At 31.9% G+C, this 14,123-nt stretch overlaps 1 protein-coding gene across 9 annotated transcripts in view; it reads left to right on the forward strand.

Moving 5' to 3' along the window:
• The window catches only part of LOC145683720 (uncharacterized), a 425,859-nt gene that overhangs the window by 112,579 nt on the left and 299,157 nt on the right, over positions 1–14,123 (forward strand). For 6 of the 9 annotated variants that reach the window (XM_081755184.1, XM_081755185.1, XM_081755190.1 and 3 more), the window contains exons 11-14: positions 1,755–1,808; positions 5,955–6,044; positions 7,143–7,205; positions 10,064–10,189. In XM_081755184.1, the coding sequence (XP_081611310.1) occupies positions 1,755–1,808; positions 5,955–6,044; positions 7,143–7,205; positions 10,064–10,189 (333 nt within the window). The remainder of the gene's footprint in view (positions 1–1,754; positions 1,809–5,954; positions 6,045–7,142; positions 7,206–10,063; positions 10,190–14,123) is intronic. The other 3 variants (XM_081755188.1, XM_081755186.1, XM_081755189.1) reach the window with 3 other exon arrangements.

Raw genomic sequence — 14,123 nt, forward strand, 5'->3', positions numbered from 1 at the left:
AATTGAAAACCACATGATTCAGATTCCATTTTAAGTTTTATGTCTATGTTTTCCAGGTAGTCTTAACAGGACAACAAACGTACAACAAATTGCAGGCAATACATGAAGGGTTGATTTAGATTAGATCTCATGTAACAACTTTGAAAGTTTACAGAAAAGGTTTTCCGTTTCTCAGTTTTCATATTATCTTTTCTCGACTGCATCTCTTACGCATTTGATTTGTATGGTTATAGGTTAATCTTTATTGTGTCATCTACTTTGATAAGCTTTTGTGGACACAAGTTCATATTAGAACAGTAATTCCACCAAATAACATATTTTGAAGGAAATGCTACGCAAACTCTTATGTAAATTGATTCTTCATAATTGTCATCAAACTGACACCGAATGAACATGAAAGAAAGTTACATATTTCTACGATTCACAGATATGATCTCCATACGAAATTTAAGTTCAGTACTTTAACTATAAATTAGAAATTTTAATATTTAAGTTTTCTTTCTGAATCTAGAAGTATTTTTGTTTTAGATATTATGTAATTTTCTTTAGAATATTGAAATTTGTAAATCTTTCATTGTAAATTTGGAAAATTTAATATTGCTAATAGAATTCCAACTGACCAAAGTAGTATATATATTTTAAGAGTATATATCTGTGTTACAGTTTCGGCTACGTAACATAGTCTTCCTCAGACACATTATGAGAGAAATATCCAATTTTGACAGCTTATATACAATCTGAATTCAAGACACTCCCACTTTCTCTTTACAAAACGTAAACTTTTAATTGGTTCTAAAAAGTAAATTTTTGTTAGATGTTATCACTTTTTCTTCTTGCGCACCTGTTTATAACATTTCACACCTGTTATGAAACTTTTAAGAGCTCTTCATTACTGGTTGTCACTTACACTTTCTGTTCACTATTGCTAATCTCCATTATCACATCTATCCGAATAGCTCGTGTTAATACTTTTAATTCTTTCTTTCTATTTAGTCTATTATCTTTTCCCATAATTCATGTATCACAAGTCCACTAGACCAGTAGGAAAAGAGATAGACAAAATAAAAACAAAGAATTATGAATTACACGAGCTGTTCGGATAGATGTGATAATGGAGAATAGTAATAGTGAACAGAAAGTGTAAGTGACAAGCAGTAATGAAGAGTTATTAAAAGTTTCATAACAGGTGTGAAATGTTATAAACAGGTGCGCAAGAAGAAAAAGTGATAACATCTAACAAAAATTTACTTTTTAGAACCAATTAAAAGTTTACGTTTTGTAAAGAGAAAGTGGGAGTGTCTTGAATTCAGATTGTATATAAGCTGTCAAAATTGAATATTTCTCTCGTAATGTGTCTGAGGAAGGGTCTGTTACATAGCCGAAACTGTAATACAGATGTATATACTCTTAAAATATATACACTACTTTGGTCAGTTGGAGTGTTATAGCAATATTGAAATAAAGTCTCTTTAATATTAGCAATACTGTTCAAATTTCTTATAATAGAACTACATATTATATAAGCAAAGAATTATATTTTACATATTATTTCTTATATTTTATTAATACTTATATTCTTAGTTTACTAATCTTGAAAAATATATTAATTGTTTCTTACTTGTTTGCGTTGTTTCATGTAAACCATACTTTATACAATAAGCATATTTAGCACATATTAGAAGAAGTTATTCACATAAACAATACTTGTGGCTTTTTTCTCGTTATGAAGAATATAAATCAACTCTGAATTACAGACCGAAAGTCGTCGAATGATATTTTCGACTTACAATGGGGTAAAAATCTTGGGGGTAAGTATTACTTCTGTGAATTAAAAAAAAATGCATGAAGATGATTAATAAAATGTGTCATAAATTAAAAATAATATCCCCATGTACGGATTACCATAAACTTATCTATGTCCGATAGAAAAAGTGGATATTCCTATTGGAAAAGCTTCAAATAATAAACATGTAATACAGTTACTTGTTATATCATATAAAAATGTTGAAAAACTTAAAATATTGAAAAACATTAAAATTATCAGATAATTTTTGCAGAGTGCACAAATACTTCCAAATTGTGTAAAATTGTATTTTATAAATCTCAATACTGAATTTACTTTGTCGTACATGAACTAAATTACTTAAAAGTATTCAAATTGTTTCAAAACAACAGCAACAACGTTTGGAAGGTGCTTCCTCACATCAAGATAAGACTAACTTGGCAGAAATCCGTCACTTCGGAGTTATAGGCTGAAGAAAACATGAAAAATGAACTCTAAAGGTTCATAGCTCCAATACTATGAGACCTATAGTAGTCGGGTCAAGACTTGACTAAGAAACTGGCATATGCCCTATCCAAAACTACACGTTTCAGAATCCTGCGGTACTCACGCAACAATTTTTATAGAGGTAGCTAGTGCAAATTATATCCCTGTAGCTAAACTCCCTCCATAAAAGTTGTTTTGTAAGTATCGCAGGAATCTGAAACATGTATTTTTGGATAGCACACAAATTAGTTCTTCAGTGAAGTCTTCACCTGACTACGGTAGGTACTATAGTATTGGAGCTATGGATCTTTAAAGTCCATTGTTCGTGTTTTCGGTAGAACATAACTCGAAAATGACGGATTTCGGCATCCCGTTTAGTCTATCTTGGTGTCAGTAATCACTTTCCAAACGTTGTTGGTGTTGTGTATATTGAAACATGAGCACCATTCATTTTGATAACTTTGAATTATGAAGAAAACCAAGAAAATTAATGTATTTGAGATTACTTTACTTACGGCTCCAGAAAGCACCACATTACAATTTAGTTTTTCCAGTTAGGTCACGAAAATACCATAGAGTGAAGATTTATAGAAGTAATTGGGGAAATACACGGACACATCCGATGGACATAACAGAACAAATAATTAATTTTGGGGGCTGTTTATAGAAACAGAGAAGTGTAGAATTTTAACATGCTTATGCCAGTAAATGGACTATTTGACTATTGACGAGTGATTCTAGAATAAATATTTTCTAATAATATTTTCAATCGTTAAATACCTACTTTCACTATAAAATAGGGAGTTTGTATTGTTCATCTTATTAAGAATCTGAGGTAACTTCACTTATTATCCGCACAAAAGGAGATTGTGTACTATTTAAGATGTGATGCCTGCATTGATATGGGTAAGTTTATGGAAATTTGTACTAATAAAATTTAATCCGGGAATTTAATTCGAAAAAGACTATTCTAATTAGCACATTTCCCCAAATCAAATAAAATCGTAAAAATTTCGTAAAGGTTTAACATATAATTAATTAGAGCATTGCACTTTCTCCTTGGCAATAACTTATAACTAACCATGGAATATTACATTGAAGGATGCAACAATATTGTTAAATGAAACCAGAATACTTTTAACATACTGCACTGTTCTACTAGACACTTATTTTGTCATTAGAACAATATCAGTACTCACAGCTTGTGTACGTGAGAAGTACATATTACCATTTCAATTAAAAAATAATCCAGTACGCCGTTGTTATATTCCAAGGTTAATAACTTCTCAATAAACTATCCTTTGTACTAATTGAACATTTTCCACTTTTATCTATAAACAATATTCAAATTATAACAGAAAGAAAAAATTACGTTAATGAACATATACGAGGAGCTGCTAAGAAGTTAGTTAGTCAACCCAAAGGGGTGCATGTGGAATTATGAAATTTTTCACTTATTCTATGTACCTCTTCGAAGTTCAATACATATCCTTGCACGGTGCTCCTTTGTGTGTGTGTATGTAATTAGTTAAGAAGATTCTCAAGTCTGTTCCTTTCACCACTATTCAGCAGCACTAACCACTAGCTTATCAGATCTAAAATGGCATACTTTCAAATGTTGTTTGAATTTGTGGAATAAGTAATAGTCCAACTGAGCTAGAGTTGAGGAATAAAGAGAGTAATCTACACATTGAAACCTAGATCATACAATGTCAGTTATGTTTTCAACTCTCGATGGGCAGGGGTATTGTTCTAAAGAAACAGAATTATTTTTTCAATTTTTTGCGGTATTCTCTTTCAGATTGTGAGTAATGCAAAGTACATTAAATGTTTGAACCTTGGGCAAGTAGACTATGAGTACGAAACTATCCTTATCACAAGAGAATGTTACACTTTCCTAGGCTACTTTTGTCTCCTGAACTTTTAGGGTGAGAGAAACTTGACTGCCACCACTCTATTGAATGTAATTTGGTTTGAGAATAGTTGTAGTAAAACCATGTTTTATCCGTGGTTACTTTCGGGAACAAGGATAGAATATTTAGATGCAGTTGTGAAGAAAAGACCTTATCAAATTATAAAACATCTCTCCCAAGGGAGAGGAAAGTTTCAAAATTTCCACGTTTGTCCATCAACCTATGGTTGAAGTGAACAAGAAGAAGAAAAAGAAGACTTTCGGACAGGAATTGGTCAGTTTGGCGGTCCAAATGGAAGATGAGTTCCCTTAATGTTTTCACTCTTTCATACTTTTGATCTGCTGACAGAGTTTTAAAAACTCATTTTATTAAGAGCTTGCGCATGTCTAATTAATTACGAATTATGTTACCGACGCTTCCAAAGAAATAGTCACAATCTCTGTCACACTATTTACTAAGATTCTGTAATTTTTAAGAATAATATCATGAACTTCATTCACGATTTTGGGAAAAGTCATTGTTTAAGGCCTTTCTACACGTGGAGCATCATATGTTGATAATTCTCGACTTTTAAACTGTGTCACCCACTTTTTCACAACTGCATATGACGGAGAAAAATCCCGTAGTATTTCGCTGATTTCTCATGAAATTGTTTAGGTGACTTTTCTTGGTGGAACAAAAGTTGATGGTAGTACAGTTCTCAATGCTCGTGAAATTCGCTGGTTGGGAACGCATGATTACTTCAGAAACCTAAAAACCAAATAAGAATTTTATTATTAATATAAAGATTTACATTTGTACATATAGAGGTATGTTGTTTAAAACTGCACAATTCCGTAATTCTACCTGCTCACCTGGGTTGGACTACGAAGCCAAGCTTTTTCAGCAGCCCCTCGTATTATCATTCCTAAATGATCTAGATTTTTGGATCTGTACTTTCTTCATTTTTAATATCATAGAATTCCTACAATGAATCCCATAATATCTTTTCTCGGGGACTCAGAACCATGCCAACAAAAAACTTAGCTTACTCTGAAGACTTCACAATCTTCGAAACTTAAATATGAAAGTTAGTATATCTTCTTGAAATAAAAATCCACACAAGTCTTTAAGTTTAATTGATCCAATTTTAGGTTTAGCTTAGTCCAAGTTTGAATATATCGTTCATATTCAGGGAATTAATACCACGCACACATGACTAATAAAAATAATTTTTTACATCATTATAGGAAATGGTAAATAGTTGTTAGCAATATTTAATCCATTGCAAAAAAAAAAAAAAAAAAAAAAAAAAATGTTTGATTGAATCAGAATTGAAGAAGATAATTTTTTCCATTTATTAAATAATGTTACTTTTATCATGAATAAGTAAATTCAAAAAAAAAATATAATTAGGATTTAATTTAGGTTACGATTTACAATATGAAATTTATATCAGAGCCATTAATTTAATACCATTCGAAAAAGTAAATACGTAATTGATTTTACTATACGTTCCATACATTACAGTAATTAGATCTGACTAAAGGCAATATAAAATACGGTATCACCAATGCCGCCATATATTTTCGTAGTAGTAAGCCACAATTATTAAATACTTTCATCATTACGATTCACTTCTTATAATTGTAGTTCCGTATTGAGTGATATTTTTTTATCAATTGAAAAATATATTAGATTCTAATAGAAATACAGTTTTGAATCATATGTAACGTATGTTTTTTTGAAGAATAAGGAAACACCATGAAGTAGATGTTCCAATATTTTTTCAGCTGGTAGTTTATCAGGAAAGTATTCAGGCATGTTTGCCGGAGCGGGATCCTTTAGGAATTGTACCATGCCTCCAACAGAAGACGTTTCTGGTACGTACATTTCGCTTCCGAATACCACATTTGTTTTATTAATGCAAAATATGTTTCTTTAGAACTTTAACATTTTGTCTCAAAAATTTCGAAGTTACATATATTTACGTATATAGGTATTCTGACATTCCTTTTTATGCAAATTTGAGTGTTTCCTGATGTCAATTCTTGTAGAGTTAACTAGCAACATAATTTGAAACCACAGTACACAAACACAGAGACACTTTTAAGATAAATCCACTATACAGAAACACATTTTCTCTAGAACAACCCAAAAATGTCGATTACTTTATCTTTGACAACACAAATAAACAAATTAAATTGTTAAAATTGCATCCTGATGATGACATGTTATTAATTATTTTTTTATTTTTATTTTTCATGCAACACGAACAAAGAAAACCTTCATGGGGAATTTCTCTCAGCTCACTTCCTTAAGGATACTAAAATCTAAGTATAAAATTACTTATTGAAACAGTTAAACATGTACTTTATGGTCCGTAATACAAAATAAATTTAAAATACGTGTCGTCTTTTGATAGCTATTATATGAATATTAAAGAAATTATAATAATAATAATTTAAGTTTTAAAAGAAGAATATTGTTATTTGAATTCACTTTATGTTCAACTCTGCAAGAAGAGTCTTCAAAATATTTATACATAATTAGATTTGATCTTGCAACTAATTCCATAATTCTAACTTCAGATTTACATATTACTTTTTCTCTAAATTACTTCTGAGGAGTTAGTAGCAAAAGGCTTTCTGAGCCTTCTGAGACATTTACTTATATTCTTTTAAACAACAAATAAAAAAAATCCAATTTCATTCAAAGATAGGTATATAAATGATGATTAATCGTAAAATAAACTTTACCGTATATGATAAAAATAAATTATTTGCATTTAAATATTACAAATACCAAATCATTAATTTAAAATTAGGTATAATAAACTATTATATATATATTTTTTTATTTTTAATTGAATACGATTTGAAACATTTAGATAAACTTAAAAAATAATAATTTCCCAGAGCTTCGGTTGTAATTATTTGTATTCGAACAAAATATATGTTATACTTTTCCTTTTTTTTTAGACAGTGAAACTGAAGGACTTTCTTTGAAGCTAACGAAATTTTATCAGAATATGGGAGAGGCAGGTACTTATTGTATTAATACGTACATTACGTGTAGTAAAATGATCATGTATGCAGTAAGTGCTAAAGTAACAAAGAGACGTTAAAAACGTATTGGTTTAAATAATGAAATATTGATATTTAATTAAGAACCGTCATTTTTTTTTCAATATAATTACTACAATAACAGAGAGCTCCTCTTTGGCTAAGCGGTTAGCGTACGTGCCTTTGGCGTGGGAGACCCGGGTTCGATTCCCGGCGGGAGCTCATGTGGTTCGGATTCCACATTAATCAGTAGGTCCAAGTCTCATATAGCCTCGCTACTGAAAGGGACGCTAAACTAAAATCAACTCAACTCAACATTAACAGAATTTTACTTTCTCAATTTAAGAATGATAATAATTTGAATCGATATCAATCAATTGCATAATTGCTAACATTCACTTAAAAGAAAGAAAAAAATATTGACATATTTTGGGCAATATAGAGAAAATAGATTAAAAGAACATTTATATTCCAATTACTAAATGACAATTTGAGTAAGAGCTTGAAGCGGTATACGTTGTAATGATATTTTCAAAATATATAGGATTTTACAAAAATGTGTCACAATTTTTTTGAGAACAGATTCCTTACATCAAAATAAGATAAGAAGTTCATATGGACCTGTCCTCAAAAACGGATAGTTTCGGAGTTATACAGGGCGTGTCCAAACGTCTGGACCGGTCTAAATAAATATTTTTAAAAAATGTAAATGCACTCGATCCGAAGTCAATTGAGATCAACGTTGGTTGGAGGGGTGATATTAAGGTTAAGGTTGTCGTTCGCCATCTTAGTGGCCGTCATATTGCAATCAACTGGTTTATTTTAAATGGCAACATGGTCATGTGACATATTAAACAATAGCCTCATTCGAAGTGAAATCCAACGGCAATGTTATTAATTTTTTTTTCCAAAAATCTACAACGGTTTTGAAGTTGTGAATGGCCCGGTCCTGTCTTTTAGTTACACCCTGTTTAACTCCGAAACTATCCACTTTTGAGCACAGGTCAATATGAACTTTTTCTCTTATTTTGATGTAAGGAATCTGCTCCCAAAATATTTGTAACACATTTTTGTAATACCCTGTATATATGAAAAGACTCATACAATGAAAGGAACAAAACTAGTCATTCTTTAAATTACCATACCATTTATAAAGAAATCAAGGTTACAATTTTATATGTATGGACGAAACTACTTAGTATTAGTAATTCTAAAACTGCTACTAGAAACTATTTATTTATTTATTTATTTATTGTTTTCATATTTTTACAAAATTTTATCAGTAATTCGTTGAATTAAGACATATTTACTTTTTATGAAACGTATCATTTTCGTTGTGTCTCTGTTGGGTGTCATAATAGTGTTAAATTCTTTTAATGTTATAGATTTTCATTCTCTTGAGAATTCCCGGTTTGTATATTATTCAGATTCTAAATAAAATAATTCTAATAGTTACAAATGAATTTAATTTCGAGATATTGACATTCAAACTATTTTCGTTTGACAATTTTCTGTATAGTTTTCTCAAATGTGATGTACTGTGCTTTTAATAATACATGTTAAAGTAGTTTTTAATGAGTAGCATGAGTAAGCAGCCACGAAAAATAATTTGATGTATGTGATTTAAAAATCAAAATAGGAAACACTATTTACATTGCTTGTATCATGAGTAACAACGAAACCTCATAACGAGGCTAAATATTATCAATTGTAAATTTTGCAAATGAAATGTGAATAATATTAAAATTGTAGTAAAAGTGTATTATCTTTAACCTCATTATGGCGCCTTATTCTGCTCCCATTTTCTCTTGAGATTCATACTTGTTTACTTATTTTTCTATTAATTGTTAGCGTACTCTGATCTTTCCACTGTAGATATTTGTTTTTAATCATCATCTTCATAGATATTCTGCCATTATTGGCAGGTCACTTGCTGCAAGTGAGAAGAGGTCTTCCACTAACCTCTTCGTCTTCACGTAAGAATTTTCTGATTTGATATCGTCCATTAATTGTATTCTTCTTCTCCCCCTCCCTCTCTTTCCTGTCACCATACCTTTTAGTATGTTCCACATGATATAGTTCCCTCTTAGCCAATGTCCCAACCAGTTTCTCTTCCTCCTCTTGATAATATTTAAAATTGTTCTTTTCTCCCACCATTTCTAACACTCTTTCATTCGTTTTCCGCTCGACCCAACTAATTATTTCCATTCTTCTCCACATCCACATTTCGAACGCTTCCAGTCGTTTTTCATCATTTTTGCTTAACGTCATTGTTTCTTCTCCATACACTACAACACTCCACAAGAAGCATTTTATGAGTCTTTTTCTCAACTCTTTATTCAAGATCCCACAAAATAGTATTTTCTTCCTCCTAAAGGCTTATTTCGCCATTCCTATCCTTACTTTTATTTCATGTTCACATTTCATATCATTACTAATAATACTTCCCAGGTATCTAAAACTAGACACCTGTTCTATTTCCTTCCCTCCTAGTTCTGTATTTGACACCGACCCCTTCGTTCCGTTCTCCATGCCTTTTGTCTTCCTAACATTTGTTTTCATCCCACTTACTTATTTACAATGTGGAGTTATAGTATAATGTTTCAAATTGTATGTGATTATACCTTGTATGTCGTTTCTAGTTTTGTTTGCGTTTTATAAATTTATCATTATATTTCTTGGTATTTTATGAATACATTGTTATATTTTCTTGATATGTTCGCCTCATATATGTATATAACATATCGGTACCTGAGTTAAACAGAGAATATTTTCAAACAAGAATATAAAGCTTTGTTTTGATAATCGAAGCATTAATTATTTTTTTCTCGATGTAGGCCACGGCGCAGGTCGAGGCGCGGGTTCAGGAGCTGGTGAAGGTGCCGGTATTGGAGCCGGTTTGAATGCTGGCACAAACACCGATTGTCTCGATAAATTCTTCACAAAACCTCAAAGTAAAATAGGTATATTTTTATTATTCTTATTATTATTATTTTAATTTAAAAATAATGCCGTTATCCTATGTGTTATCTATGATTAACATAGAAAGGATAGACGCGAGATGTATCATAGTTATAGCAATAACCAACTTTCTTAGAAACCTAGACATCAATAATTCATACAATGTTCATGAATATTCTGTTTATGGTAAAATAAAAGAACAGAGTTTTGGGGGACTAATTTTTAGTGTGTGTAATTTTATGTTCATTCGTGTCCAATGATAGAAGTGAGACGGTTTGCTGTGGTATGCCATACCACCTCTGGTTTTTCAGTCATGAAGGCATACCGCCTCTGATTTTCCAGTGATCAAGACATACCATCACTGGAGAATAGATGCTAAATACCTTTAATAAATCCATTTTTATCCACAGTAATTGACGAATAGCTTAGCACGTAAAAAGATTTTATTTCTTATGTAGAAATAATTTCTAAGTTGACAACACTTACATTTTTGTTATCCTTTCCTGCTTTTTTGTTTTTAAAATGAGGTGTCTTCAAAGAAGTTCACCTAGTTTATATTTTGATGTTGCATATTGAATTGTTTCTTTTTTATGTATGAGTATGTCTTCTTGCCTTAATACATATACAAAATGTCGAGTTTTGAGAATGGGTGGATTTAGGAGCTGTCTGCTGTGAGGGACTGATCTTCCTTGGGTTTGGAATATCCCTCAGTCGAGTGAGGGGTCTGGAAGTTTTTCCGCAGGAAATTGTTAATATAAAAACTCGGTTTTTGAGCATTTTCGTGTATAATTCTCTATAATATAACAAAAGAGGATTTTTTTTTTCAGAAAGTTGTTGGCAGATCAAAGTCTCTTCATGTCCCCTCCTCGTAACTACAGAGAAGTTCTCCAATAATTTTCAGTCATTATGTAAATAGAAATGCAATCTTCTAGGCAACATACCCTCACTGTATTTCAACATTTAGATAGCCGGTATGTCGAGTCAAAATCGTAATAAAACATACCACCTCTGCTTTTTTTCCACTTCGAACACTATTCGTGTCTGTTGAAACATCCCAAGCACTGACTGATGACTAGGCATTGACAAATATGAAACGACTTCATATTATTATAGATTCATAGTTGATGGTCTAATAGAAGTCCAGTAGATGATACAATTTTGTATCTCTCTTATGTTGAAATTTAATCGAAAGTTTTGATACGATGTTCTCTTTTTTGAGATTTTCGTCGCAACTACTCCCGACTGAGGAAAGCTAAATAGTTTTGATTCTCGACTAGTGCTGTGGTTATGCACCTCCTGTACTCGTGGTGAAACCGTAAGTAGGTGTACCTACGAATATACGAGGATCAGTCAAAAACTTAGTTGCACTGCTTAAGAAAATAAAAGAGGACAGAAATTTTATAATAACTTTATTTGTATCGTAATGTTCCATTCACAATCTACTTTTCAACGTAATGACCTCCGTTCTTTAAGCATTTGTCGAGGCGTGGTACAGTTTTTTCTATGTCTTCTGAAAAAAAAAATCCCATCCAATGCCCGATAACAATTCTTGGGCTGCAGCTTTCACGTCGTCATCCGAGTGGTATCGTCGCTTTGAAAGTTCGTCTTTTATGGGACCAAATACATGGAAGTCACTCGGTGAAAGGTCTGGCCTATAAGGATGGTGATCCTACACTTCCCACCTGAACTTTGTCAGAAGTTCACACGTTTGTTGTGCCGCATGCGATCTTGCACTAGGATGCAGGAGCACAACGCCTTTGGACAGTTTACCTAGTCGTCGATTGTTAAGTGCTTTTCGCAATTGTTTTAGTGTTTCACAGTAAGAAGATGCATTAATTATGGCACCCTTCCAATTTGGACGCCACTTGCAGCTATCGAGACATGTTTACGACTGATTATGAGAACACCTCCACTTGCCTCGTAAAAGCCGGCCACACGATATAACGTTTACTCCATAGGATGGTAATCCAAATAGAGCAAACATTACATTAGATAGACGTAAATAGGATGTTTGCTCGAGCGTTCACGATGAAACAAGTTATTATAAGTAGTAGCTCCTTTCAACGCCAACTACACATAAGCAATGATTATAAATACAACTTTTAAAAACACCAAAGATTCAGCATCATATTTTTCAAAAGATAATAAACTCCACAAATAATAAGTAAAAAAGTAAGTTCTGCACCATGTACTTAAACGAATCACCACGAGGCGAGAGGGGATGACATGCACAATCGTAGGAAATACGCATCAATAGATTCGAAAATTTAATAATTGGTTAATAATACTTACATATCCGACGTTCGTTATCGGTTATAACATTGAATTTTACATCGATTATATGTATGTAACTAATTACATGTGGATACTTTGGAAATTACATTTTAATAACAAATTTTCTGTGCAGCGTTGTGCCGGAAGCTGTCTTCTGAGTCCTCTTCGCGCGCCGAATGGCGTTGCCTACCGCCAAATCTCTTTAGCTCTCGCTGTTCGCGTGAGTTTCACGTGTTGGATGACGTAAGAGCGGACTGAGCTGTGGTTGCCTGAAGAAGTGCTAATCAAGGTCACGCCACCCACATGCATCCTCTGAGTGAGAGAACACACACATAGAAACGTCGTCTGCTAGTATGTGCCAGTCCTTTTAATTAAAAAGAGAATTAAACTGCTTGAGCTGCATACAGCCAAAATAATGAATAAATGAGTTTATGACAACGATACAGCTACATGTCTACAGTGTTGCCACACAGTTTCATCAAAACAGCCTTTCACCGAAAATATTTACGAAAAAGTGCAATTAACTTTCTGACTGAACCCACATACTTCTCCCATCATACTTGTCAATGCATGAACTTACACGATGATTTCTGCAAGTAGATGACTCCAGTACTTGAAACAAATTTAAAGACAGAATTACATAGCATTTTCTACAGATAAAGAATTAATTAATTAATTAATCACAATTTACTTTTAAAATATCCAAAGTTTCCTTTCTATTGTTCTTTAAAAGTTATTTGACTAGTATTTAACTAAATGTACAATCAAGGACAAAAGTTTAATAATTGCATTGAACAGAGTCCGTGACAATAAATGCGTACAACTGACACCGACTAATAGCTTGAAGCAACCTAAATGCAGAACGACAATTGTTATATGTGTTGTTTATCTTCAATTTATTTATAACATCAAGTTCTATAAAGTGCTAACATTTTAATCTATCCTAAGGGCAGATGTAAAATTTTACATTGAGTTAAATATTCTTTTATCTCTTAAAATAAAGCGTTAGAGAAATCCATAAACAGCCATGTTTCAGAAAAATTAAGCAATTTTTGAACAGTAAAGTGTCAAACCATTATTAAAACTGACACAAAGGATATGAGTAATAATTAATTTATATATTATAATTGAGGAAAGAAATGCGTGATAATATCTGAAATATGGAATCGTATACGTTTCCCATGATTCCTTTTTTTTTAAAAAAAAAAAAAAAAAAAAAGAATATTATAGATCGTCGCTGCGCTTCGAAGAACCGCTGTGTGGTAAAACCACAACTTTTCAGGAGAAGCAAAAAACATTCCACTCTTAAAATTTTGCCAAATATACACAGAAATACTTGAAAAATATAATAAAATGGTTCTGCGTATATTATGCATTGGACATTGTTGTAGCTTGCTTCAACAGTATTATATTACTATTTTTACGTTTACGTAGCACCTTTTGCGCCTTTATAAGCACATAGAGGATTTGTATACATTAATCAATGCGTACTTGATGAGAACCAGAAGCCCTTAATTTCAATCTATAGTTTTTCATTATTGTGGCGTAACAATTGAATATTAACTTATAACATTATAAGGGACACTGCCTGACAGCTTACTGGTTTATTTGCACGACATAACTAATTTTCGACAAAAATGTCACATAGCGGTTCTTCGAGGT

The sequence above is a fragment of the Thermobia domestica genome, chromosome 4, assembly GCF_964235325.1.
Source record: "Thermobia domestica chromosome 4, izTheDome1.hap1.1, whole genome shotgun sequence".
Classification (NCBI taxonomy): Eukaryota; Metazoa; Arthropoda; class Insecta; order Zygentoma; family Lepismatidae; genus Thermobia; species Thermobia domestica.